The sequence below is a fragment of the Podarcis tiliguerta genome (genome assembly GCF_965153285.1).
Source record: "Podarcis tiliguerta genome assembly, chromosome: 12".
Classification (NCBI taxonomy): Eukaryota; Metazoa; Chordata; class Lepidosauria; order Squamata; family Lacertidae; genus Podarcis; species Podarcis tiliguerta.
In genome coordinates, this window is record NC_139545.1 from 51,964,324 (window position 1) to 51,989,530 (window position 25,207).

The 25,207-nt window shown below is 46.7% G+C and overlaps 1 protein-coding gene across 5 annotated transcripts in view; it reads right to left on the reverse strand.

The window, feature by feature from the left end:
• CRHR2 (corticotropin releasing hormone receptor 2) overlaps nt 1-25,207 on the reverse strand; it is a 191,606-nt gene that overhangs the window by 39,234 nt on the left and 127,165 nt on the right. For 3 of the 5 annotated variants that reach the window (XM_083406667.1, XM_083406669.1, XM_083406668.1), the window contains 3 exons: nt 23,556-23,662; nt 7,468-7,585; nt 1,127-1,280 (listed from right to left, as the gene is read on the reverse strand). In XM_083406667.1, coding sequence (XP_083262793.1) covers nt 1,127-1,280; nt 7,468-7,585; nt 23,556-23,662 — 379 coding nt within the window. The remainder of the gene's footprint in view (nt 1-1,126; nt 1,281-7,467; nt 7,586-23,555; nt 23,663-25,207) is intronic. The other 2 variants (XM_083406670.1, XM_083406671.1) reach the window with 2 other exon arrangements.

The window sequence follows — 25,207 nt, forward strand, 5'->3', positions numbered from 1 at the left end:
GCCATGCTGCTTTTGCTGCAACTGACTGTGTTTTGCAGGGGGTTGGACTAGATGATCCTAAGGGTCTACAACTCCAACCAAAGAAGAGTGGCAGACAAAACTGATGAACGGCATCCAGATGGCAAAGCTTACAGGCAGAGTTAGAAACCAGGAAGAGGGCCTCTTTAATAAAGAATGGGGAAAGTTTATAATTTAGTTGAAAAGCTATTGTAAAGAGTTACATACATTGGTAGGATTGACAGAAAACTTGTAGTAAAAATTTGAACTATGGACGGAAAAATGATTTATAAAAATAGAGTGATGAAAGGGATGCAGAGGGGGAAATCACTACATTAAGATGCTGCACTGGTTGGAGGGGATGCTAAGCAGCACGTCGGGGCTGCCGTCGTCCTGGTGCGAGGAGTTCCATCGGCCCTTCCCCACCCGCGAGAGAGGGAGGGAAGGAGACAGACTCTCGCCCACGCCGCTCATGAGCCTGGCATGAGGCATTTGTGGCGCTGCCGCGGCCACTGAAGCACCGCCCTTCTGCGTCCCTCCCCATCCCCTCCTCTTCCTCCTCCCTCAGGCCGCCTCCTCAGCAGCCACCTCTGGCTTCCCCTGGCAGCATGGCGGAAATCTCGCAAGAGAGGGGCTGCCTGCCCACCCGCCGCCACCCGTCTCCTCACGACGCGCCCCTGAAGGGGAAAAGGGAGAGACGGAGACATGGCAGCTCGTGCGTGCTCTCTCTCGTGGCGGAGGACCCCGAGCCGCTGCTTCCCTCCCGAGCCGGGCGAGCATGAAACCCGGGAAATTTAAGGGACATCATCAATAAGGGACAGCAGCAGGACACGGTGCTGGGATAAGGGAGTTTCCCGCCAAATAAGGGACGGTTGACAGCTATGGTAGCTACTCCTTCTCCCAGCCACAAATGCCCACTCAACCGCTTCGACTGGCAGACTTGGTACTGCTACTGCTGCCCCATAATATCTGTTCTGCATTTGTAAGGACTTGATTTTTTTTTAGTGGGCAGCACCCACACTTTGGACCTCCTTGCCTATTGATATCAGGCAGGTGGCTCTTCTCGGCGAGTCCCAAAAACTCTTTTTGTTGTTGTTTTGTTTAGACAAGCCTGCGGCGTGTTACTTACACCATCCGATGAAGAGGAAAACCCACTTCCTCAGCTTGTCTGTCGAGTAGGTCATGACGATGGCCGTGTGCAGGTAGCAGCCTTCCACAAACATCCAAAAGAAATTGGTCACCACAAAGTAGTTGAAGATGGCTGTGATGCACCGGCACCACAGCTAGAAAGGGAAGCAGAAGGGAAGCATAGGTGAGGCCTACAGGGCAGGTGAACACTTCCTCGTTAAGTTTAATTGGTTTAATTGACACTGAAATGGGAATGGCTATGTGTATTCATGAAGGCTTTAACATGGGGATTTTCCATGGGGCTACACTGATGCCAAGAATAGGACTCTAACTGAGTCGATAATGAACTATGGTTGTTTTCTGCTAGCTAACACAGGAGTGTTTAACCTTAGACCACATGAGAGGTATTGAATTGCAAATCTGCTGTCTTGGAAGAGTGGCATCTGCCATTTTTTTTTGTCCCCAGACTCTGTGAGATGTAAATGAAGCTCTCCAGGTAAACAGCCTAAAACAGGATGCCGGTTGGAATGCAGGCTATGGGGAGAAACAGACCTCTGCTTCTAGGTTTGTTGGAATTATTTCTGTTGGAATTATTTCATATTTTGTCAGGTACTTGGAGCCTATGCCTTGGACTGGCGTATGTCTTATGGAACTGTTTGGATGTATCATTTGATGTTTCTGTTATGTTATGAAGAAAGTTCTGCGAGGAAAGTTTTTAATTAAACTTACGGGCCTTGGCAATGTTTTTATTTCAGAAGGAGTTAGTTTTTATGCATCCAGTTGCTTCAAACTGTGCAATATTAATATCTGCAATATTCCTGACCTCCTGGGATAATTCAGCCTAAACAAGACTTTTTATTGTGCACCCGCAATATACAAGTGAAAATAATTGCAGAAATGTATTTTGCATTTTTCACATTGACATGTCCTTCAATGATCACAGCAACCTTGTAAGGTAGGCTAGACTGAGAGATCCATGATAGACTTAGGGTAGGGTTTGTTTGTTTTTTTTGGCTGAGCAGGATCTGCCAGGTCTCATCCATATATACCAGGCATAGGCAAACTCGGCCCTCCACATGTTTTGGGACTACAATTCCCATCATCCCCGACCACTTTTCCTGTTAGCTAGGGATCATGGGAGTTGTAGTCCCAAAACATCTGGAAGGCCGAGGTTGCCTATGCCTGATATATACCTTCAGGGAAGCGCCACTGAAAGCAATGGAACTTTCTTATGAGTAGACACATATAGGATTGCCCTATTTATCATGGTGTGAGGCACTAGGTCTTTGAGAATGCACTGATTCCCTGCTCCCTAATGAATGGAAATAATACCCACCCAACCCTTTGTCTGTTGAGAATCAGCAGGTATTGCTGATTGGAGCAGATTTTTGGAGCAGATATTGGAGCAGATTTTTCCATCCGAAGGGACTAGGAATGCTATACTGTGTTAGATGGGCCCACGGTCTGAAATGTTATAGGGCAACAGCCTAGGCTCCTATATCTGAATGACTCTATTATTATTATTTTTAAAAAGTTTCCGCTTCAGAAAATGAAGAAAATGGCTTAAATCCCTCCAGACTCGCAAGCTCACAGCTCACGAAGCATGTGATTAGACATACCATTCCTTAAACAGGTACTAATCAATTCTCCTTTTTGGAGAGACATAAAATTATACAGCCAGCTGATGAAGCTGAGCTAAAAGAGAGGCCTTGTCTTGTCTCCCTGAGGAACCCGAACTCTGGGCTTCATTTGCACAAAACACGAAAGATTTTCATGCGGTGGGGGGGGGGGGAATAAGTGAGGGTAGTCCACCCTCCCTCTCTCGCCCATGCAATTAATAGGCAAAGAATGAGCTTCTGGTGATCAGTAGGTAAGTTCATTTTCATTCTCAATTTACCTGGAACTCATTTAAGAGGCAAATAAATCGCTTGGGGGAATCAGGTCAATGACCCATCTTAGTCTAGCATCCTAGCTATATTCAGATGGGCTTTGACACCAGCTGCACTACGTACTGGATAGCTCAGTTGGTTAGAGTGTGGTGCTGATAACACCAAGGTTGCAGGTTCGATTCCCTTAAGGGCCAGCTGCATATTCTTGGGTTCGACTAGATGATCTTCAGGGTCCCCTCCAGCTCTACAGTTCTATGATTCAAAGCACTAGGACGCCATTTTATGCAGTCTGGCTTACACCAAAGAGATTCATGGGAGCTGTGGTTTGTTAATATTATTATTATTATTATTATTATTAATAATAATAATAATAATAGTAATTTATACCTCGCCCTCCCTGGCCAGAGCCGGGCTCAGGGCAGCTAATACCAGTAAAATTACAATAAAAACATAATGGGGGGGGGGGAACCCCCAATTTAAAATACAGGTTAAAATGCAATTTAAAATGCAGCCTCATTTTAAAAGTAGCCCATAGATCAAAGCCATAAGGGGAGGGAAACATAAGGGTCAGACTGAGTCCAAACCAAAGGCCAGGCGGAACAGCTCTGTCTTGCAGGCCCTGAGGAAAGATGTCAAGTCCCGCAGGGCCCTAGTCTCTTGTGACAGAGCATTCCACCAAGTCGGGGCCACTACTGAAAAGGCCCTGGCCCTAGTTGAGACCAACCTAACCACCTTGAGACCTGGGGCCTCCAAAGTGTTGTCATTTGTGGACCTTAAGGTCCTCTGTGGGGCATACCAGGAGAGGCGGTCCCGTAGGTACGTGGGTCCTAGGGTGCTGACAGCTGGTAGGAGACCCCTCACAGAGCTACAATTCCCAGAGTCCCCTGGGAAGAGGGATTTGTTGTTAAACAACTCTGGGAACTGTAGTTCTGTGAGGGGGATGAGGGTGGTGGTCTCTCTTAACAACTCTCAGCCCCTCTAATAAACCACATCTCCCAGGAGTCTTTGCGAGTGGGGGGGGAGAGCCAGGACTGGCCCAGAATATTTGCCGGAGGGACATTGTCCAGGATAACGAAAGGAAAGGAGAGATGAGATAAGGCAGAATGAAAACCATAATTCTGAGGCGTTGACAAGGAGGGGCTATAATTCGGTCTGGCACAATCCTATTATTTAGGACTGAGCCCTGTCTAAGAGGCAAGGATTATTTATAGGAATGATCTTTTCTGGAGGGGAAAAGATTAATGGATTGAATTTGTTTCCCCTTCCTTCTTCTCAAGGTACCATCAAGACCTGGGTGAGGTGTAGCATCATAAATCACTTTAAAGTTCTTGTAAGGATCAGACTACTGGGAGGAGAGAAAAAAAGGAGTGTATATAGCAGGGTCTAAAACTTTGGGAATAAAATGCATGTGTGTGTGTATTCAGTACATATAAAACAAGCGGGGTCTGCAACAAAATGTTGCAGTGCACAGTACTTCTGCTTAGACAGCCAGCCAGCCTCTCCCAGGGTAGTCCATTCCATTCCTGCTATGTTTCTGAGTCCCTCCATAGCTCAATGCCATAGCCTGGCAGCAGAGGACGTATCCTGCATGCAGAAGTTCCAGCTTCAGTCCCCTGCATCTCTGGGCAGGGATGGGAGAGACCCCTTCTGAAGGAAATAAGCAGCTATCCTATTTTTAAAAAACATCTGAAGGCAGCCCTGTTAAGGGAAGTTTTTAATATTCAATGCTGTATTGTTTTTAACACTTGATTGGAAGCCGCCCAGAGTGGCTGGGGGACTCAGCCAGATGGGCGGGGTATAAATAATAAATTATTATTATTATTATTATTATTATTATTATTATTATTATTATTATCATCATCACCATCATAATCATCATCACCACCACCACCATCACCATCACCATCATCATCATCACCTTCATCATCATCATCATCATCACCCTCACCATCATCATCATCATCTATGGAGAGCTGCTGAGGGCAGTGTAGACAATACTGAGCTCAATAGACCAATGGTCTGTCTCAGTATAAGGCTGCTTCCTAGGTAAGCCATAGTGTCTGGACCCAACCTTAAGGGCAGCTCCATGTGGAACACATTACGTCAAGCCAATCTTGATGCTGACAATGCACAGATCACTGTGGTCAGGTCATCCCTGTCCAACAATGGCCTCTGGGGCAGCAGCCCAAGCTGGAAGATGGCATGCATAGCTACTGTGACCACTTAAGCTGAGACCCTAGCAGCCTGCAGACTGTCTGGCCAGAGTGGTGCATGCTCTGGTTATCTCCCACTTGGACTACTGCAATGCGCTCTACGTGGGGCTACCTTTGAAGGTGACCCGGAAACTACAATTAATCCAGAATGCAGCAGCTAGACTGGTGACTGGGAGTGGCCACCGAGACCACATAACACTGGTCCTGAAAGACCTACATTGTCTCCCAGTACGTTTCCGAGCACAATTCAAAGTATTGGTGCTGACCTTTAAAGCCCTAGACCTTAGTCCAGTAGACCTGAAGGAGCGTCTCCACCCCCATTGTTCAGCCCAAACACTGAGGTCCAGCTCCGAGGGCCTTCTGGAGGTTCCCTCTCTGCAAGAAGTGAGGTTACAGGGAACCAGGCAGAGGGCCTTCTCAGTAGTGGCGCCTGCCCTGTGGAATGCCCTCCCATCAGATGTCAAGAAAATAAACCACTATCTGACTTTTAGAAGACATCTGAAGAAGAAGAAAAAGAAGAGGAGGAGGAGGAGGAGGTGGAGTTTGGATTTGATATCCTGCTTTATCACTACCCGAAGGAGTCTCAAAGCGGCTAACATTCTCCTTTCCCTTCCTCCCCCACAACAAACACTCTATGAGGTGAGTGGGGCTGAGAGACGTCAGAGAAGTGTGACTAGCTCAAGGTCACCCAGCAGCTGCATGTGGAGGAGCGGAGACGCGAACCTGGTTCACCAGATTACGAGTTCACTGCTCTTAACCACTACACCACACTGGTTCTGCTTAGGGAAGATTTTAATGTTTGATGTTTTATCATGTTTTTGATATTCTGTTGGGAGCCGCCCAGAGTGGCTGAGGAAACCCAGCCAGACAGGCAGAATATTATTATTATTATTATTATTATTATTATTATTATTATTATTATTATCATACACCCAGGTGTATCCCCAAATGTCACACCAGCTCTGTAAATGTGAGCACTACCCTGTCTCAAACAGCCACCCTACTAGGCTGGGAAAGGCTTCATGGAACCATAATACTGTAGAGTTGGAAGGGGTCGTGATGCCCATCTAAGTCCAAACCCCTGCAATCCAGGAGTCTTTTGCCCCAACGTGGGACTCAAACCGACCACCCTGAGATCAAGAGTCTCACGCTCTACCAACTGAGCTATCCCAGCTGAAGACCTAGGAACCACCTGCCCGCAAGGCCTTTGTCTTGCCAGCATTCAACTACTGGGTCCCCATCCATCCAGCCTCCCACTTTGAATTCGCTGTGCCTGAAAGCATCACTTTCCCTGCTTCTTTTCAGCACGGATCGTTTCAAAATGAGTTTTCAGCATCCTTGCATCATGAGCGCTCCACCCTTTCCAGCTTACAAGCATCCCTCTGGGCCAACCAGGTGGTACGGCTGTGCAGGAGACCACCTGGTATGTGTGGTACCCAGCTCCCACCCTGTTGCAGACTAGAGCATCACCTGGCCCCCCAAAAGTCAGCCTGGAACACTGTAAGGATTGCATAGCAAACACAGCCTCTAACGCAGGAAGGAAATAATAACTAACCAACTAACTAACTAACTAACTAACTAACTAACTAACTAACTAAAAAAACCCCGCCCTTCCCAGTTCAGAAAACCGGGCTCAGGGTGGCTAACAACCAATTTAAAACACTTAATTGATGCAACAACAAAAAAACAGCATAAAATACAGTATAAAACGTGGATAACAATAAATTCAAAATTCAGAAATCAACTTAGGAGGGAAAATCCATCCAATGAACATTAGATGGTCACCAGGGCTAGCTGGCTAAATTAGTCCTATTTGGGCCAGCGAGGAGACCAGGGGAGAATTAGCTGTGGGATCCCAGAGCGGGTAATCTTCATAAAAGGGGAGGGGGAGGGAAGGAAGGGGAATAAAAGATCAGGCTAAGTTCAAATTGAAAGCCAGGCAGAATAGCTCTGTCTTACAGGCCCTGCGGAAGGAAGTTAAATCCTGCAGGGCCCTGGTCTCATGGGACAGAGCATTCCACCAGGTCGGAGCCATCACTGAGAAGGCCCTGGCCCTGGTGGAGAGGATAATCTGACTTCCTTAGGGCCCGGGACCTCTAAACTATGTTTATTCATGGACCTTAAGGTCCTCTGCGGGGCAGACCAGGAGATGTTTTTCAATTTCTACTGCTTTGGTTGGTCTGTAACCCTGCATTGCCAACTGCAAGATGCTTAATTCTATGATGATGACGATTAAGTACCTCGTTGTTTTCGTGGATGTCGTGATCTATCATCTGCAGCAAGAACCACATCACATTCCTCAGGATGAAGGTGGTGATCAGATTCCAGTGGATAATATTCCGAAGGCATCGGATGCTCCTAAAGAGGCAAAGGCCAGAAGAAATTTAAAGAATATTTAGCTAAATATTGTGATATAAGATAATTAGAAAATTATTGGAAGTAACAAATAGGCTTAGGGACAGAAAAAAATAAAGGTAAAGGTACCCCTGCCCGTACGGGCCGGGGGCCAGCGCTGTCCGAAGACACTTCTGGGTCACATGGCCAGCGTGACATCGCTGCTCTGGCGAGCCAGAGCTGCACACGGAAACGCCGTTTACCTTCCCACTAGTAAGCGGTCCCTATTTATCTACTTGCCCCCGGGGGTGCTTTCGAACTGCTAGGTTGGCAGGCGCTGGGACCGAACAGCGGGAGCTCACCCCGCCGCGGGGATTCGAACCGCCGACCTTTCGATCAGCAAGCCCTAGGCACTGAGGCTTTAACCCACAGCGCCACCCGCATCCCGCATCCAGAAAAAGAATAGGTGGTAGTAAATATTAAGGATTAGAATATTAAATAAGACTGCAGAATCTTCACACTCCCCCCCTGCATTCCTATGTCAAGATTTGGGGGAAAAAATTAGACCGGGATCCACTGGATCAGAGTGATTTGCAGCAGCTCAGCAAGGATTCCGACTCTCTCCTTCTTCTAAATTCTGCTGGCAGAGTGGCGTTCTCAACAGACACCGGGACTGAGGCTTCATGTCCAGTGTTCATGGGTTTCTGCGAATCATTTTGACTGGGGGCCAAATTCCATCTCTCTGGTGGAAATGGTCTACGGAGCACCCATTCCTGGTGGGAGATCAGAGCTGGATTTAGGTTTGATGAGGCCCTGCTCCTGCCAACCTAGTACGTCAAAGTGCAAGTAGATAAATAGGTAACGCTCCGGAGGGAAGGTAAACGACGTTTCCGTGCGCTGCTCTGCTTCACCAGAAGCGGCTTAGTCATGCTGGCCACATGACCCGGAAGCTGTATGCCGGCTCCCTCGGCCAATAAAGCAAGATGAGCGCCGCAACCCCAGAGTCGGCCACGACTGGACCTAATGGTCAGGGGTCCCTTTACCTTTACCTTTACACATGTCCACCACATATTTTAGTATGACCCCTCCTCTTTTTTGCATCTCCAAGGTCACCCAGGGAGCTTCATGACTGAGTGGGAATTTGAACCATGGGTCTCTCTGGCACTCTAACCACTACACCCCACTGCCTTCCTAGAGTACTTCTGCTGTGGAGCAGCTCTATAAATCAAGTAGGTAAATAATATGGGGAAAGCAAAATGTCAGTTAGAGAAGGATCTGAAATATTCTCCTTGAAGCTTGAATCTTTATTATTATTCTGGATTGTTTAATGTGGTGTTTTCATGAGTTGTGAACCACTCTGAGATTTCCCCCCTTTAAAATATGAAGCGGCGTAGAAATGAAATTAATTATAACAATAAAATTAAGTTTAATAAACAAACAGACAGACAAACGAATCAGGCTTAATATAAGGAGGTCAGAACATCCCTTTGTGAGTGGGAGTTTTCGGCCTCGCAGGAGAATTTTGATTTGTTCACTTCTTATGGCATGCTAGCAAATCTCTTGCAGTATGCAAATGAAGAATTGCTGGGATAGGCTGCAATCTGCAAACCGTTGGCTCCGGAATAATTCTCTGCACTTTAAGAAGACTACTGTGAAACCGCTTCAGAATTAATGGCTTGTGCAAGGCTGCTTCATTCCTCATTTTCCAGTTGCTAAACATTTTGCATAAAGAGCGCCACATCAGTGTCTTAATGAGGTGGAGAATGGCTCCGAGATATTATTTCCCCGAACTTTCACACTCCACAATATCGAAGGTCTTTTCAACACCCACCGCGTATTGGAGCTCAAAAATTACATTCCAAGGGCTGCTGCAGCTCTATCTCTCTCTGACTGTGTGCACACACACATTTGTGTGTGCCTCTGTGTGTGTGTTTGCAACAGCACAGCCTGGGGGCATTAGAAGCTTCATTCCAATTAGGTTTTGCAAAATTATCCAACAGGAGAGAACCTGTTTTTTTCCCCAAAAGCTCCTTGCAGCTTCAGATGCACTGGATTTTTTAAATTATTCTAAAAAAACACAAATTGAAAACATGATTTGCACCGAAAGCTGCAGCAAAGGTGAAAACTGCCATGTTCACTGCCCTGGGCTAAAAAATAATGATATGTCTGGGTGCCGAATCGAAATCAAGCAACGCACAACATAGAAATATATACACACAGAGAGACAGAAATATTGCAACAAGGTGAAAAGAAAAAGTGGAATGATAAGACAAGCCATAGGTAAAAAAAGGTAAAAGGTAAAGGACCCCTGGACAGTTAAGTCCAGTCAAAGGCAACTATGAGGTTAATGCGCTCATCTTGCTTTCAGGCCGAGGGAGCAGGCATTTGTCCACAGACAGCTTTCCGGGTCATGTGGCCAGCAGGACTAAACCACTACTGGCGCACAGGGGACCATGACGAATGCCAGAGTGCATGGAAGCACTGTTTACATTCCCACCGCAACGGTACCTATTTATCTGCTTGTACTGGTGTGCTTTCAAACTGCTAGGATGGCAGGAGCTGGGACCGAGCAACAGGAGCTCACTCCGTCATGGGGATTCAAACCGCCGACCTTCCGACCAGCAAGCCCAAGAGGCTCATTGTCCCATGTGTTACGAAGGCTGGACTAGCCTCCCCTCTAGTTTAAACAATTCTAAAACATGGACTTGCTTTTACTCTTGCAAGATTGAATGTATTGGCCTTGGCTGTACTCGAGGGACGATTCCAACAGATTCCACATGAGAAAAGCTTACAGTGGATGTTCGGGTTGCGAACGTGATCCATGCATGTTTGCACCCCACAGCATCCACAATCCCCAGCGGCGCATCTGCGCGTGCGGGGGTTGCAATTCGGCACGTCTGCGCATGTGCAAAGCATGATATAGCACTTCTGCACATGCGCAGTCGTCGAAACCTGGAAGTAACACATTCTGGTACTTTTGGGTTTCGGCGGTCCGCAACCCAAAAAAATGCAACCTGAAGCGTCTGTAACCTGAGGTATGACTGTATATCCCTGTGGAGATGGCAGTACCGAATTGGTGGCGCATGCCCTTCTGGCTTGCACTTTTCATAAAGACTTGAGGAATGAGATTATCACCGCTCTTTTATTGTCCATTCCGGGTTGCCCAGCCACTGTCGCAGTGCCCTTTCTCTTGGCAGATCAAGATGAGCAGGTGACAGCAAAGGTTGCAAGGTTTTTAGCTGGGGCAATCAGCCTAAGATCCACTATTTGACTACTGATTCAAAACCCAGAAATGTATTTTATATAATTGACTTTTTATTTTTATTCTCTGTATATCGTGTTGTTGTTTTATTGCTATGGCCGATGGCTGACGCAAATAAAAATTTACTCACTCACTCACTCACTCACATTGCCAGTCCTATTCTGTGTAACAGTTTTCCAGCAGATTTGCAACAGGCCCCTTTGCTTCCGACTTTCAGGCATCTTTCGAAGACTTGTTAAAGCTGACAGACCTTTGCAGATGTTTAGATTGTTATGTATTTATTAGCCAGTCATCATGTATATATTGTAGCGTACTGCCATGCTGTATTGCATGAACTGGCAAGATATAAATACTATTATAAATGAATAAAATCGGGTTGCACCATTGCAACGGATCAGGACGTCTCATACCACAAGTCCATTTACCCCCCCCCCCCTGAAAAAAATTGGATGTTTTGCAGGAAGGAAAGTGACCAGGAAATGCAGGGGGAAATGGTGTGTTTCCTTTGATGCAACGTCACAGATCAGAATGCATGCTCACCAAATAGCCCACATTGTGTAATCGCCCTGCAAACCAATCAGAATGTATGCTAATAATAATAATAATAATAATAATAAATATTGCTGTTGCTGTTGCTATTATATTTTATTTTATTGATACTCTACTTACTCTAGGTGGCTTCCAGCACATATAAAACACACTAAAATGTCAAATATTAAAAGCTTCATTTGGAAGTGCCCTGGGTTTCAATGGCCAACATTTTCAGCCTCTCCCGAGGAACAGAGTTGTAAAGGTTTTTCTCTTTTCTTGTTTTCTTCTTCCCTTCTTCCCTATCCTTCTTTCCCCCATCACCAGATTTGGGCAGCAGCCGAAACTTCTTTTCCTTTTTCATTTCCCCAGACCTTTTTAAAAACTTCGACTGAATTATTTAGGCTGGCTCCGAAGCAACGTTGTTGTGCTTTGTTCTGCTGCTGGTGGTTTTATTGGTTCATTTTCTTTGTTAGATTGTTTTTAATATGTTCTGCTCTGGTCCTCCCAGAGCGCATTTAAAAAAAAATTCTTTTGTGGAAGGTGTGCGGCTCAAAGAGATTAAATCGTTAATTAGTTAAATATCACCACTACATAGGTGTTTCCTTCCAATAGCTTCTAATTCCTTCTCCGTTTCTTTTCTTGTGATATAAAACTGGAGAAATACTTCACTATTATATCTCAGAAGATTTACCTTGTGTTTGTAAGAGTAATTCTGCAACTTTTTTGTTTTTGTTTTTTTTTGGCATTTGTACCCATGCGAAAGGCTGGGCTTTATGAATCCCAAGCCGGAATTAAGATTGCTGGAAGAAACAACAACCTCAGATATGCAGATGATACAACCTTGATGGCAGAAAGTGAGGAGGAATTAAAGAACCTTTTATTGAGGGTGAAAGAGGCAAGCGCCAAATATGGTTTGAAGCTCAACATAAAAAAACAACAACCTAAGATCATGGTCACTGGTCCCATCACTTCCTGGCAAATAGAAGGGGAAGAAATGGAGGCAGTGAGAGATTTTACTTTCTTGGGCTCCATGATCACCGCAGATGGTGACAGCAGCCATGAAATTAAAAGACGCCTGCTTCTTGGGAGAAAAGCAAGGACAAACCTAGACAGCATATAGAGATGATTCATTGGGCGTAGTAAATATTGTGCATCCTTTATAACGACTTTTGCAAAAGGGATAGCAGTGTGGTGTAGTGGTTAAGAGCGGTAGTCTCGTAATCTGGTGAACTGGGTTCACTTCCCCGCTCCTCCACATGCAGCTGCTTGGTGACCTTGGGCCAGTCACACTTCTCTGAAGTCTCTCAGCCTCACTCACCTCACAGAGTGTTTGTTGTGGGGGAGGAAGGGAAAGGAGAATGTTAGCCACTTTGAGACTCCTTAGGGTAGTGATAAAGCGGGATATCAAATCCAAACTCTTCTTCTTCTTCTATAGGAATCTCAGTTTCAGTCTAACCCACACAGAGCTTTCCCCCTCCCTGATTCCTGTCTCACTCTTCACCTTGACCTGACTTGAGCTTTTCGCCACCCAGTTATGTTAAAACATGCTTTAAAAACAATTACAATGTCATAAGCATGCATTATAGGGACACAATGTGTGCACAATGCAATGTACACATTGCATACATTGTGCAACAAATGCATTCTCACATTAAGAAGACATCTGAAAGCAGCCCTGTTTAGAGAAGTTTTAAATGTTTGATGTTTTATCTTCTTGTTATTATTCTGTTGGGAGCCACCCAGAGTGGCTAGGGAAACCCAGCCAGATGGGCAGGGTAATAATAATAATAATAATAATAATAATAATAATAATAATAATAGTTCTCCTGGTCACAAACACCCTTCCTGTCTCCTCCGACCCACCAGAGTTTCCCTCCCCTTCCTCCACTCACTGCATTAAGCATTCTAAGGTTTGGCTGTGGATCTTAGGGAGAGTGGGTGAGTTTTAATTTCAAAATAATATCTTTATTGATTTATGTTTGTGAGTAATCATGTTTTGAGGAAGGAAACCTTAACCTAGCAGCAAACCGGATTTCCATTCTCCATCTTGCACATATTCTAGGCATATTGGCCAATAGATCACTTTGCCTTTGACGATGCACATATTTTATGCACCTACAGGGACAAAGGACAGGGCTGGGCTAATTACAGTGAAGAAACGAGCTTAAGCGCCGCATAAACAACAGAATCCAATGCATTACCCAGTGTGGTGTAGTGGTTAGAGTGTTGAAATAGGACCTGGGAGACCAGGGTTCAAATTCTCACATGCCCATGATGATGACCGGTGACCTTGGGCCAGTCACTGCCTCTCAACCTAACCTACCTAACTGTGGGAATTAAATGAGGAGGGACAGAACCATGCATGCTATCCTGAGCTCCGTGAAGAAAAAGGTGGAATATAAATCCAATCAAAATGAATTATCCCACAGCCGATTATGTATAGCTTATGGAAGAACCTCACAACCTCAGATATGCAGATGACACAACCTTGATGGCAGAAAGTGAGGAGGAATTAAAGAACCTCTTAATGAGGGTGAAAGAGAGCACAAAATATGGTCTGAAACTCAACATCAAAAAAACTTAGATCATGGCCACTGGTCCCATCACCTCCTGGCAAATAGAAGGGGAATAAATGGAGGCAGCGAGAGATTTTACTTTCTTGGGCTCCATGATCACTGCAGATGGTGACAGCAGCCACGAAATTAAAAGACGCCTGCTCCTTGGGAGAAAGGTGATGGCAAACCTAGACAGCATCTTAAAAAGCAGAGACATCACCTTGCCAACAAAGGTCCGTATAGTAAAAGCCATGGTTTTCCCAGTAGTGATGTATGGAAGTGAAAGCTGGACCATAAAGAAGGCTGATCGTTGGAGAATGGATGCTTTTGAATTATGGTGCTGGAGAAGACTCTTGAGAGTCCCATAGACTGTAAGAAGATCAAACCTATCCATTCTGAAGGAAATCAGCCCTAAGCGCTCACTGGAAGGACAGATCGTGAAGCTGAGGCTCCAATACTTTGGCCACCTCATGAGAAGAGAAGACTCCCTGGAAAAGACCCTGATGTTGGGAAAGATGGAGGGCACAAGGAGAAGGGGACGACAGAGGACAAGATGGTAGGACAGTGTTCTCGAAGCTACCAGCATGAGTTTGACCAAACTGCGGGAGGCAGTGGAAGACAGGAGTGCCTGGCGTGCTCTGGTCCAGGGGGTCACGAAGAGTCGGACACGACTAAACGACTAAACAACATGGAAGAACCTGAGCGCAAACTGAGCAATTGTGCATTTTTTGGTCTCCTTTACGTATTTTTGGTGTGCATACTTCCCAGCCTTAAAAAAATAAAATAAATCTTGATGCTTAAATAAGCAACTGGGACGGAAGTGGGTCCTTGACGTAAGAAGCAATTCCACATGAGACAGAGCTCAAGTGCCCTGGAATTCACAAATCCATTATCAAAATCCATTTGAGTTGCAAGCATCTCTCATTAAAAAGCAGCGAGTGCAAATCGGGAGAAGCCTAGCACTTCTACATCCTGCCGATTTTCCACTGGGAAGCGAGTCAAAAAGATACATCTCTCCCTCCTCCCTTTGAAATCAATAGGAAGGGGCAGATCAAGACCACCGATATTTCTGCCCAAGTCCGAAATACATAGCTCCTGAATTTCTATGGCAGGCATAGCCAGCGCCTGCCCAAATGACTCTGTTCTGGCAATGACACAGATCATTAAAACATGTGATTGCAATGGGGTGTGGGGAGGAGGCCGGGCGCCATGGAGAGTGCCGTGCACCAGAGTGCCCCACACATGGGGGCAGTGCCGGATTTACGTATAAGCTAAACAAGCTATAGCTTAGGGCCCTAATCTCTTGGGGGCTGTCAGGGAACTGCCATCGGAGCGGGAGGCGGTGAGAGGGCTCCCGGATGATGGTGGAGAGGGTCCTAGTAGGAGGAGGGATAGCCCATACGCTGGGGAAGGAAATCAGTGTAACACCAGTGGAGAAGGGGAGGAGATAGAGGAAGCGAAGAGGTGGCTCCAGGACTCTTCGCAGGAGACCAGCGGAGAGGGGACAAGTGCTCCTTTGCCCACACCCACCCTGCGCAGAAAGCTTTCGCGCAGGCAACGGGGGAAGAGACCGGGCGTCAAGCAGCTTTTATGTTGGAAGCGGTTTAAGAAACGCCCATTGACGGATTCTGCCAGCGACTGAGGCAGCCACGGAATACAGGCTGTCCTGTCAGAAAGGGTTCAACCAGGCAACCTACCCATGAGTAAAGGCAACTTACGCACAAGCAATCCCTAGAACCATTACAGGCCCCCCCCCAAAAAAAAATGTGGGTGTACATTTCCAAAATATAAGATAAAAAAGAAATAAAATAAAACCTACATGCAGCAACAGTGTTTTGTGTTGTGTAGGCTCCTACGATGTAAGTAATGAGCCCCGCCGGCAGGCCTGCTCTCTAAAATATCACCCAAGATTCCCTTGTGACTGCACACTGCCATGCATGCTCTGATCCTGGGTAGATCTACACACAGACCCCCCCCCCCACACACACTATAAATAAGCCAGATATTAAATTGTTATAACAAAAGAAGGGAAAAAACCGCTATGGAAAATCGCTTAGAATTTTGTTTTGCTCTCTGGCGCCATCTGGTGTTGCATGCTTATAACACCTTCAAAACGCTGTTTCTTGTCTAATGTAGCTGAGTCCCCCGTGTAATATGTCCACCTTTGCTAATCTTCGCAGCAAGGAACTCCTGATAACCTTTCAAGAAACTGGCGGATTCCTTATCGTACAGTTTGCTCTGCTTTGCAGGGGAAAGACATGATACTGAAACAGATTAGATTGTAGATTTCCTTATACGGTGCAAAGCTCGAATGGATTTTGTTAAAGAGAGACCCCAAAAGGCAGAAAAGTCTTTGGCACACACGAGGCTGGGGAAAGGTTGTGCTGATTCCGCAGAGCCAGAATCAATATTAGGAGCTCTGTATGGAACACTGAATTTGAGAGAGACAGAACGAAGTCTCAGGGATTTTTTCTGAGCCTCGAGATACGAATCCACCCTGAGCACATTCTAAAAATTTTGCTGTGTAACAAACCCCCCACATCAGTGACATTACTGGCACGGTGTGGTAATACATTTTTAGGATAAAGTCATTCGCTGTTGAGAACAGGCTGACATTTTGGCTGAAGTGTTGCGATGGTTTAAGGATTGGGATGAAACCAACCCCAAAAGGAACCGCTTTGCCGTTTTCCTTGAGCCAGGGAACACAAATGTTCCCAACAGGAACAGGTAATCGGTAGGTATTTTGTACGTTTTCTGCTGCTCAGAGGCATCAAAAACATCTGGAAAAGAAAGTACTGTATTTTCTGGCGTATAAGACTACTTTTTAACCCAGGAAAATCTTCTCGGAAGTCGGGGGTCGTCTTATACGCCGGCTACAGCAGCAGCTCCTGCAGCAACTCCTCACCAAAGGACAAAACGACAGCAAATGAAATCAGAGGACACCAAGCTCTCTAGATGGAGGAGAAATATGCTTGAAAGTTGGCCCCAGAAGCCCCCCCCCCCCCAATCACCAGCAACAGAACGACCTTAACAGCTCCCAGTAGTAGACCACTAGCAAATTCCATGAGAGCAGCTCAACAAAAGCAGTAAAAAATCCCCCCCCCCCAAATGCTTCAGCAGGTCCGACAAAAGCAATAAGCGAGCGAAGTTCAGCAATGTCCTAGTGATTGAGGAAGCAAGCCAAAGAGGAAGCCCTCCGGCTCGCTCCTCTGTTTAAACGGACCCAGCCACATGCCCCCCGGCCACTGGGAAGTGGAGTGGATTTCCGAGCCAGACTAGAGACTGGTTTTTTAAATTTTTATTTGGTGTGCGTTGGAGAGGGGTAGTCTTATACGGCGAGTATATCCCAAACTCTATATTTTAACTGGAAAAGTTGGGGGTCGTCTTATACACCCAGTTGTCTTATACGCCAGAAAATACGGTATTTGGGAACATGACTCCTACTTGAGAGTTTAGGATGGAAAGGCAGGAAGTGGAATGAACTGCCTGCTAACATGCTGGACTTTAAGTGGCCCAACCCAATCTCAATACTGGCTAGAGAAGTGTGGTGCTTAGCTGCAAGGTATACAGTGAGACTTCAAAACATCTCCCCCTCCCCAACCCCCACAAATTGTGCTTTTATATATAGTAAAGCAACAAGATAAACAAATTCTGAAGAAATGATTTTAGAGTTAAAAAACGGGCTGGAGCCCGTTACCCATAAGAGCAATTTTTTAAAAACAAAGAGAAATAAATGTAGTCATCTAGAACTATTATAGACTGTTTCCCTAATCAAGCCAATACTTAATAATTTTTATCCCTCAGTTCAGCTTTTGTTTCCCTTCATGGTATTTTCCTAGTTCCTTCTTCCTACAGTGCCCAGTTGTGCTCTCTAATATTTTCCAGTGCTCCAACTCTCTTAAAGTGTTCCAGCCTCTTTCTTTCTTTCTCTTCCTTCCTTCCTGGCATTTCTATAGAACTCCATTTAATTGCATTTCTAAACAGTGCACATAAAAAAAAAAAAAATAATCCACAGAAAATGGGACAATTTCTTAATCTTAATCTCCAGGATTCCAGGATGAGCCTTTGACCCTCCTGTGCAAAAACTCCTGGGCAAAACTTGTCCTGTGCACTTTTAACCTTCCAGAGAACTTTCTTCCCTTCTAGGCACAAGTTTGCCCTTGCTGTGCAAGCTGTAATATACAGGGATTTTATTTTTAAGAAACATTAAGCTACACAGAGCAGATCTTCACCCGCAGCCTGCAACAGCTGTTGTAAGTCTGAATTCCCCATCCAACAAGCAGGAATTCCTCCAGCAAGGATGGGGAAGTTTGGCTTCCTATGAACATATAAATCTGCCTTATACTAGACAACACTGTCACCCTACTTTGACCGGTTGCAACTTGCCCCAATCTTTTAGGGATCTTTGCCCACCGTGACTGCTATTGTTTTGAGAAATCCCTGCTTTCCCCAGTACAAGCTCAAAATGGCTGCGGAAAGCATTAGCTTTCTGACAGACATCCATACCCAACAGCGATTTTAGCATTGCTCCTTCTAATCGCAAAACGCAGGTGGTGTGTGCCAACGGAAACAGAGCCAAAAGGGGCAAATAGACAAACAAACCTAAAGGGAGGATGGTAGAGAAACCCCAAAGAGCTCAATTCAGCAGCCACAGAATTTTGAGTCTGCCGGAAAACAAAAAATAGGAGCAGAATGCTTTAAGCTCCTTACAGCATTCTTGAAGGAGGGAGAAAACCTGAGTGGCAACACTCCTGCTACAGATTTCGTTGCACATCTCACTTGCTGTCATTATGCTACCAATGTAACTCAGTTTTATTAGCAGTCCACACCCGCCACTTAATGGATCCACATGGTTTCCAGACAGTGGTAGGGGATCCTTTATCCCATGTTGATGGCCTTTCAGCTGATTCCCTGGTGGCCGACTGGAATGCGGAGTTAACCAGGGCTATTGACTGTCTGGCTCTGAATCACCTTCTCCAATTGCATGGAGCCTGGACAGCACCATGGTTGTGATGGCCTGGGATTCGGACTTGGATGCTGAACCTGAGGGATCCCAGCCTGCGCAGAACCAGCTGAGCAGGGACTGGGGCATGAGCCTGAAGGGTCCTCACCTGTGCTGGATCCTCAGGTACAGGCATCAGCTGAGTCTGCTCTGGCTCCTGAGGTGATGGAGGACCCATTGCCTGCAGGTGCTCCACTCTCAGCCCCATCAGAGGAAGCTGAGGTTGCCTCTGGGTCCGGTAACCCTCCAGCCTCTCCTGAGCTGCAGAGGCTCAGGGCAGAGAGGCGGAGGGAACCCCCAGGAGGAGTGCTCATCTCCAGGCCAAGAGAGGCGAGTCACCAGAGGATTGGGGCCGCCCTATGCCTCGGGGCAGATAAAAGCTGGCCAGCCCCAGTCCCAAGTTGCAGGAGCAACATTGTTGGTTGCTAGTTCCTGCCTGAGCCCTGTCCTGCTTTCCTGCCAGAGCTCCTGACCCGCCCTGGCTCCCTGCTTGCAAGCCTGTTCCTGACTTCACCTGACTCCCTGCCCTGCACCCAGCTTCAGCTACTACGGACTGCCTCCACATTGCACTTTTGACCGTGGACCGGACTTGGACCTTGCCTCTCGGGCAACCCATGGGACCAGCACAATGCTTTTCCCCAGAGCTGGGGGCAATGAAACAATCGCTGAGACGGCTAGAGTGCCGGTGGTGGAAAACTCATTCTGAATCTAACCGGACACAGGTTAAAGCTCAATGTCGAGCCTGCCAAGTGGCGATGACAACGGCGAAGACGACCTTCTTCACCACCTCTATTGCATCTGCAGAAAACAACAGCAGGGACTCTTTCAGGTGGTTCACAATTTAACGGAACCACCTGCACCACCGGAGCCCGGTAAGGGCCCCAAGATCTCCTGCAATGATTTTGCAAAGTTTTTTTTGCAGATAAAGTCGCTCAGATTTGGAAAGAGGTAGACTCCACTGTGGGAGCAGGGCCGGGGGTGGGAGAGTGCTAGAGTCCTGTCTGGTCAAGTTGTGTGGGATCAGTTCCAAGCTGTTACCTCTGAGGATGTGGACAGGCTGCTTGGATGAGTGAAACCGACCACCTGTCTCCTTGATCCTTTCAGTGGCCATAACTACATTTGTGGTGTATGGCAAAAAAGAGAGAAAAAGGAATCCATGATCAGAAGGGGTAGGGAAAGAGTGGGGCAACATCAATGGGGCTCAATTGCCCACTATGCTAATCCACTGCTGCACTGAACTCCTTGTCATCTGAACATGGTTATTTGGAGGTGAAGAAGACATTACAATCAAGGAGACCAAGGGCTACCACTATTCCTGCTTCAAAGGAACAGCATCATGGCAAGGGGAAGAACAACTCCATCTATTGTCATGGAAAAGAAGCAGCGGCTGGGAGTTTGCTTTGCCTCTCTGTGCCAGAAAGGCCACTTGCAAGAACTGTGCAACTAAGAAACGATGCCTGGGTTTGCTTTTTTCTTCCTCCCTCCTCCATCCCCCCTCCTCGTTTGCCATGTTTTTCAGAATGTATAAAGGTAAAAAAAGGTAAAAGTAAAGGACCCATGGATAGTTAAGTCCAGTCAAAGGTGACTATGAGGTGTGACACTCATCTTGTTTTCAGGCAAAGGGAGCCAGCGTTTGTCACAAACAGCTTTCTGGGTCATGTGGCCAGCAGAACTAAACAGCTTCTGGTGCAACGGGATGCCGAGAGGAGTGCCAGAGTGCATGGAAATACCGTTTACTTTCCCGCTGCAGTGGTGCCTATTTATCTACTTGCACTGGTGTCCTTTCAAACTGCTAGGTTGGCAGGAGCTGGGATAGAGGAACGGGAGCTCACTCCGTTGTGTGGATTTGAACCACTGACCTTCTGATCAGCAAGCCCAAGAGCGCCACCTGCTTCCAAAATGTATATCAGACGGTGTGGAGCCTTGCTTTCCTTAAAACCACAGTGTCCCCAAGCCCCTCAGAAGCTCCTCACAATGTGTAATCGGTGTGTGCCATACCCTGGCAGCCTTCATGCTGGAATGTTGATGTGCCATCTTGCAAAGTAGCCTCTTGTTGACATGGTGGGGAAACTTTTTCCGTCCTTAGGGGGAATCCTTTGGGGAGGCCACCTGCAACCTGTGAATGTTGGCAGCCCGGTGGACATTAAGCAGCTACAGTGGTACCTCTGGTTGTGAACGGGATCTGTTCCAGAGGCCCGTTTGCAACATGAGCAGAATGCAACCCTTGTCTGCGCGTGCGCGTGTCACGATTTGCCGCTTCTGTGCATGCGCGTGATGTCATTTTGCGTGTCTGCGTATGCGTGAGCGGCGAAACCCGGAAGTAACCCTTTCTGGTACTTCCGCGTCACCACGGGACGCAACCTGAAAACGCTCAACCTGAAGCAAACGTAACATGAGGTATGACTGTACTGAGAAGTCAGGGGCAAAAGCACCCCCAACTATCTCCAGCCTTCCAAGCAAAAGAGTTTGCCATAGTTCAAGGACACAATCTGGCCAGGCCAAAGCACATCCAAGGCAGCTGTGGAGCAGCGCTGGTGAAGGGTGTGGCCTCAGAAGAAGGGGTGTGGCCTGAGCAGGGGGTGTGGCCTGGGGGGCAGACAGAGGGAAGGTTGCATTGGGCTGCTGAGCCTGAGGTTCCCCACACCTGCCAGATGATTTTATCTTTCTTCCAGAAAGAAACACACAGCCGTTTCTCGCCCTGCTTAGCCTGAAAGCTTTGCTGCTGAATTGGCTGGTTGTTCCTGCTTTGGCTTGGCAGGATGATGAATGAAAGGGCATCCGTCAGCCACCTGGGCAGAACGAGGTCCTAACCTGGCTGCTGTCCCTGTGTGTGTAAAAGAGTCATGTTTTCTGCAAGGACAGCAGCACCCTGGCGGTTCGTATCCCGCCCCAGGGATATTACGCCGCATGAAGGATCACTGAGAAACAGCTTCTCTGCAGGAGGTGCCCTCCCACTTTACAGCCTGCTTTTTTTGCAGTGGCATTTACTCTTCTCTTTCCACTCCATCAGCAGTTGGCAGAGCAGCTGCTATTGTTGCCCTGCAGATCAGCAGACAAAGCGACTCAGGAGAGAAAGAGGAATGAAGTTGTTCAGCACTCATCGCCTCCCCCCACTCCAGTTCTTCTCACAGGAAGCCAGAGGACAGGGCTGAGTGAAATTGGGTTCTCTTGGTTTCTCATTTTTCTAGCCTTTAGTTCATTGCTTCACATTTCCACATGAGTTTGCGATATTTAAGTTCCTCATGAAAACGCACCAGCGTTTTCGTACAAATTTCTCTGAACGTGTACATTTTTGTTTGCGATATTGACTGATGTGCCCATTTTGCAAAGGGATTTCCCCTAATAATATGCATTTGCAAAAGGATTTTATCAATTCCTATTAATGCACATTCTGCCCCCTTAAATGCATTTTGTACACATTACCTGACTGGAGTATTTATTATTATTATTATTATTATTATTATTATATTAAATTTGAATACCAGCCTTCATCAGTAGATCTCAGGGTGGTTCACAACATAAAATACAATATAAAAACACAAAATGCGTAATGAAAACAAGAACAAAACCCACAAACCAATAGACCTCCCCCTCCCGCAAACACATTTAAAAGGGCTAGAAGAAATCCACAAGCCAAAGTCCTGGCTGAAGAGGTACTGCATTGCAAAATTCAGAAAAGTGCAAATTTTTGGAGAATGGCTGTGCATTGTTGCAGAAAGTGAGAATTCAATAGGTTCAGGAACAGAATAACATTCCCCACCCCCATCCTTAACTCCTGTCATTCACCAGACCTGAAAGTCCTTCAAGGCAACTGAGGGCAAGACAATGACTGGGAATGGATTTTGCATGGTCTTCTGTTAGCTAAAGGGGATACTTTCTGAAGGATTTTTTCTACTTAATACTAATCTCTAGGCTTGTGCAGTGGGGTTGTAGAGTTGCAGAATATATAGCCGCTTTTCTTTCTTTCTTCCCCATAGTAGCTGCAGAGACTGCCTGCAGTTGAAAAAAGTTTGCTAAGGGAGTTTGTAAGGGACACGGGTGGCGTTGTGGGTTAAACCACAGAGCCTAGGTCTTGCCGATCAGAAGGTCAGCTGTTCGAATCCCCGCGATGGGGTGAGCTCCCGTTGTTGGGTTCCTGCTCCTGCCAACCTAGCAATTCGAAAGCACATGAAAGTGCAAGTAAATAAATAGGTACCACTCCAGTGGGAAGGTAAACGGTGTCTCCGTGTGCTGCTCTGGTTCGCCAGAAGCAGCTTAGTCATGCTGGCCACATGACCCGGAAGCTGTACGCCGGCTCCCTCGGCCAACAAAGCGAGATGAGCGCCGCAACCCCAGAGTTGGCCACGACTGGACCTAATGGTCAAGGTTCCCTTTACCTTTAAAGCACATGAAAATGCAAGTAAATAAATAGGTACCACTCCAGCGGGAAGGTAAATGGCATTTCCGAGTGCTGCTCTGGTTTGCCAGAAGCGGGTTAGTCATGCTGGCCACATGACCAGGAAGCCAGCTCCCTCAGCCTATAGAGCGAGATGAGCGCTGCAACCCCAGTCGGCCACGACTGGACCTAATGGTCAGGGGTCCCTTTACCTTTAAGGGAGTTTGCTAACATGTCTGCAAGCTGCACAGCCAGGGCTGATTACTCACCTCAAGCACAGGAAGAGCAGGAAGGCAATGATGAGCGCGCCTACAGAAATGCAGTGCCCCAGGTAGTTTATGATCATGGCAACCTGGTAATAGAGAGCAGGCTTCGTCTGGGGGTGAGAAAACAGAAAGAGAGGTCTCATGAGCAAAGCAGCCTGAATCTATGGACCTGAATCAAGGCAGGATGGCCCATCCTATGGCCCTTAAAAGATTGCTGGACTCACTTGGGAAGACAGGCAAACTAATAGCAGTGGAAAAAGCAAAGCTCACCAGTGTTGAAGCAATGATTATTCAACACCAACTTCGTTGGACTGGTCATGTTGTGCGGATGCCTGGTTACCATCTTCCAAAGCAACTACTCTATTCTGAACTTAAAAATGGAAAGCGTAATGCTGGTGGTCAACAAAAGAGGTTTTAAGACTTTCTCAAGGCAAATCTTAAAAAATGTAGTATAAACACCAACAACTGGGAATCACTGGCCTGCGAGTGCTCCAGTTGGAGAACAGCCTTTACCAAAGGGGTCATGGGCTTTGAAGACACTCAAACTCAGGACGAAAGGAAGAAACATGCCAAGAGGAAGGTACGTTTGGCAAACTCTCACCATGATCAGCTCCCACCTGGTAACCTACATCTCCACTGTGGAAGGACGTGTGGATCCAGAACTGGCCTCCACAGTCACTTACGGACTCATTGTTAATACCATCTTTATGGAAGACAATCTTACTCGGCTATGAGTGATCGCCAAAGAAAGAAGAAGTCCCAGCCAGTATGACCAATGGCCTGAGATGATACGAGTTGTTGTTTACTGCTGAAGGTCTCGAAGGTCAGAGGTCCTTCACCTTCACGTTAAGATAAGACGAATCAGTTAAGAAAGTGGTAACCCACTATACTATTAGGCAAGCAGCTTGGCCAACTGAAAGATTGCATTGCCTTATACCAGTGTTTCTTAAACTCGGGTCTCCAGCTGTTTCTGGACTCCAGCTTCCATCATCCTTGACCACTGGTGCCCCAAAGTGTCCTAGGAGCTGTAGTTTGAGAGCCAGTGTGGTGTAGTGGTTAAGAGTGGTGGACTCGCAATCTGGTGAACCTGGTTCGATTCCCTGCTCCTCCACATGCAGCTGCTGGGTGACCTTGGGCCAGTCACACTTCTCTAAAGCCTCTCAGCCTCACTCACCTCACAGAGTGTTGTTGTGGGGGAGGAAGGGAAAGGAGATTGTTAGCCACTTTGAGACTCCTTCGGGTAGTGATAAAGCGGGATATCAAATCCAAAATCCAAAATCCAAGGGTTGCTGAGAGTTGTCAATCCCTCTTCACAGGGAGCTTGTGGGAAACTATAGCTCTGCGAGGGGAATAGGGATCTCCAAACAACTATCCACACCCTTCCTTAGCAAACTACAGTTCCCAGGATCCTTTGGGGGAGGGAAGCCATGATGGTTTAAAGTACAGTGGTACCTCAGGTTACATACGCTTCAGGTTACATACGCTTCAGAAATAGTGCTTCATGTTAAGAACTTTGCTTCAGGATGAGAACAGAAATCATGCTCCAGCGGTGCAGCAGCAGCAGGAGGCCCCATTAGCTAAAGTGGTGCTTCAGGTTAAGAACAGTTTCAGGTTAAGTACGGACCTCCGGAATGAATTAAGTACGTAACCCGAGG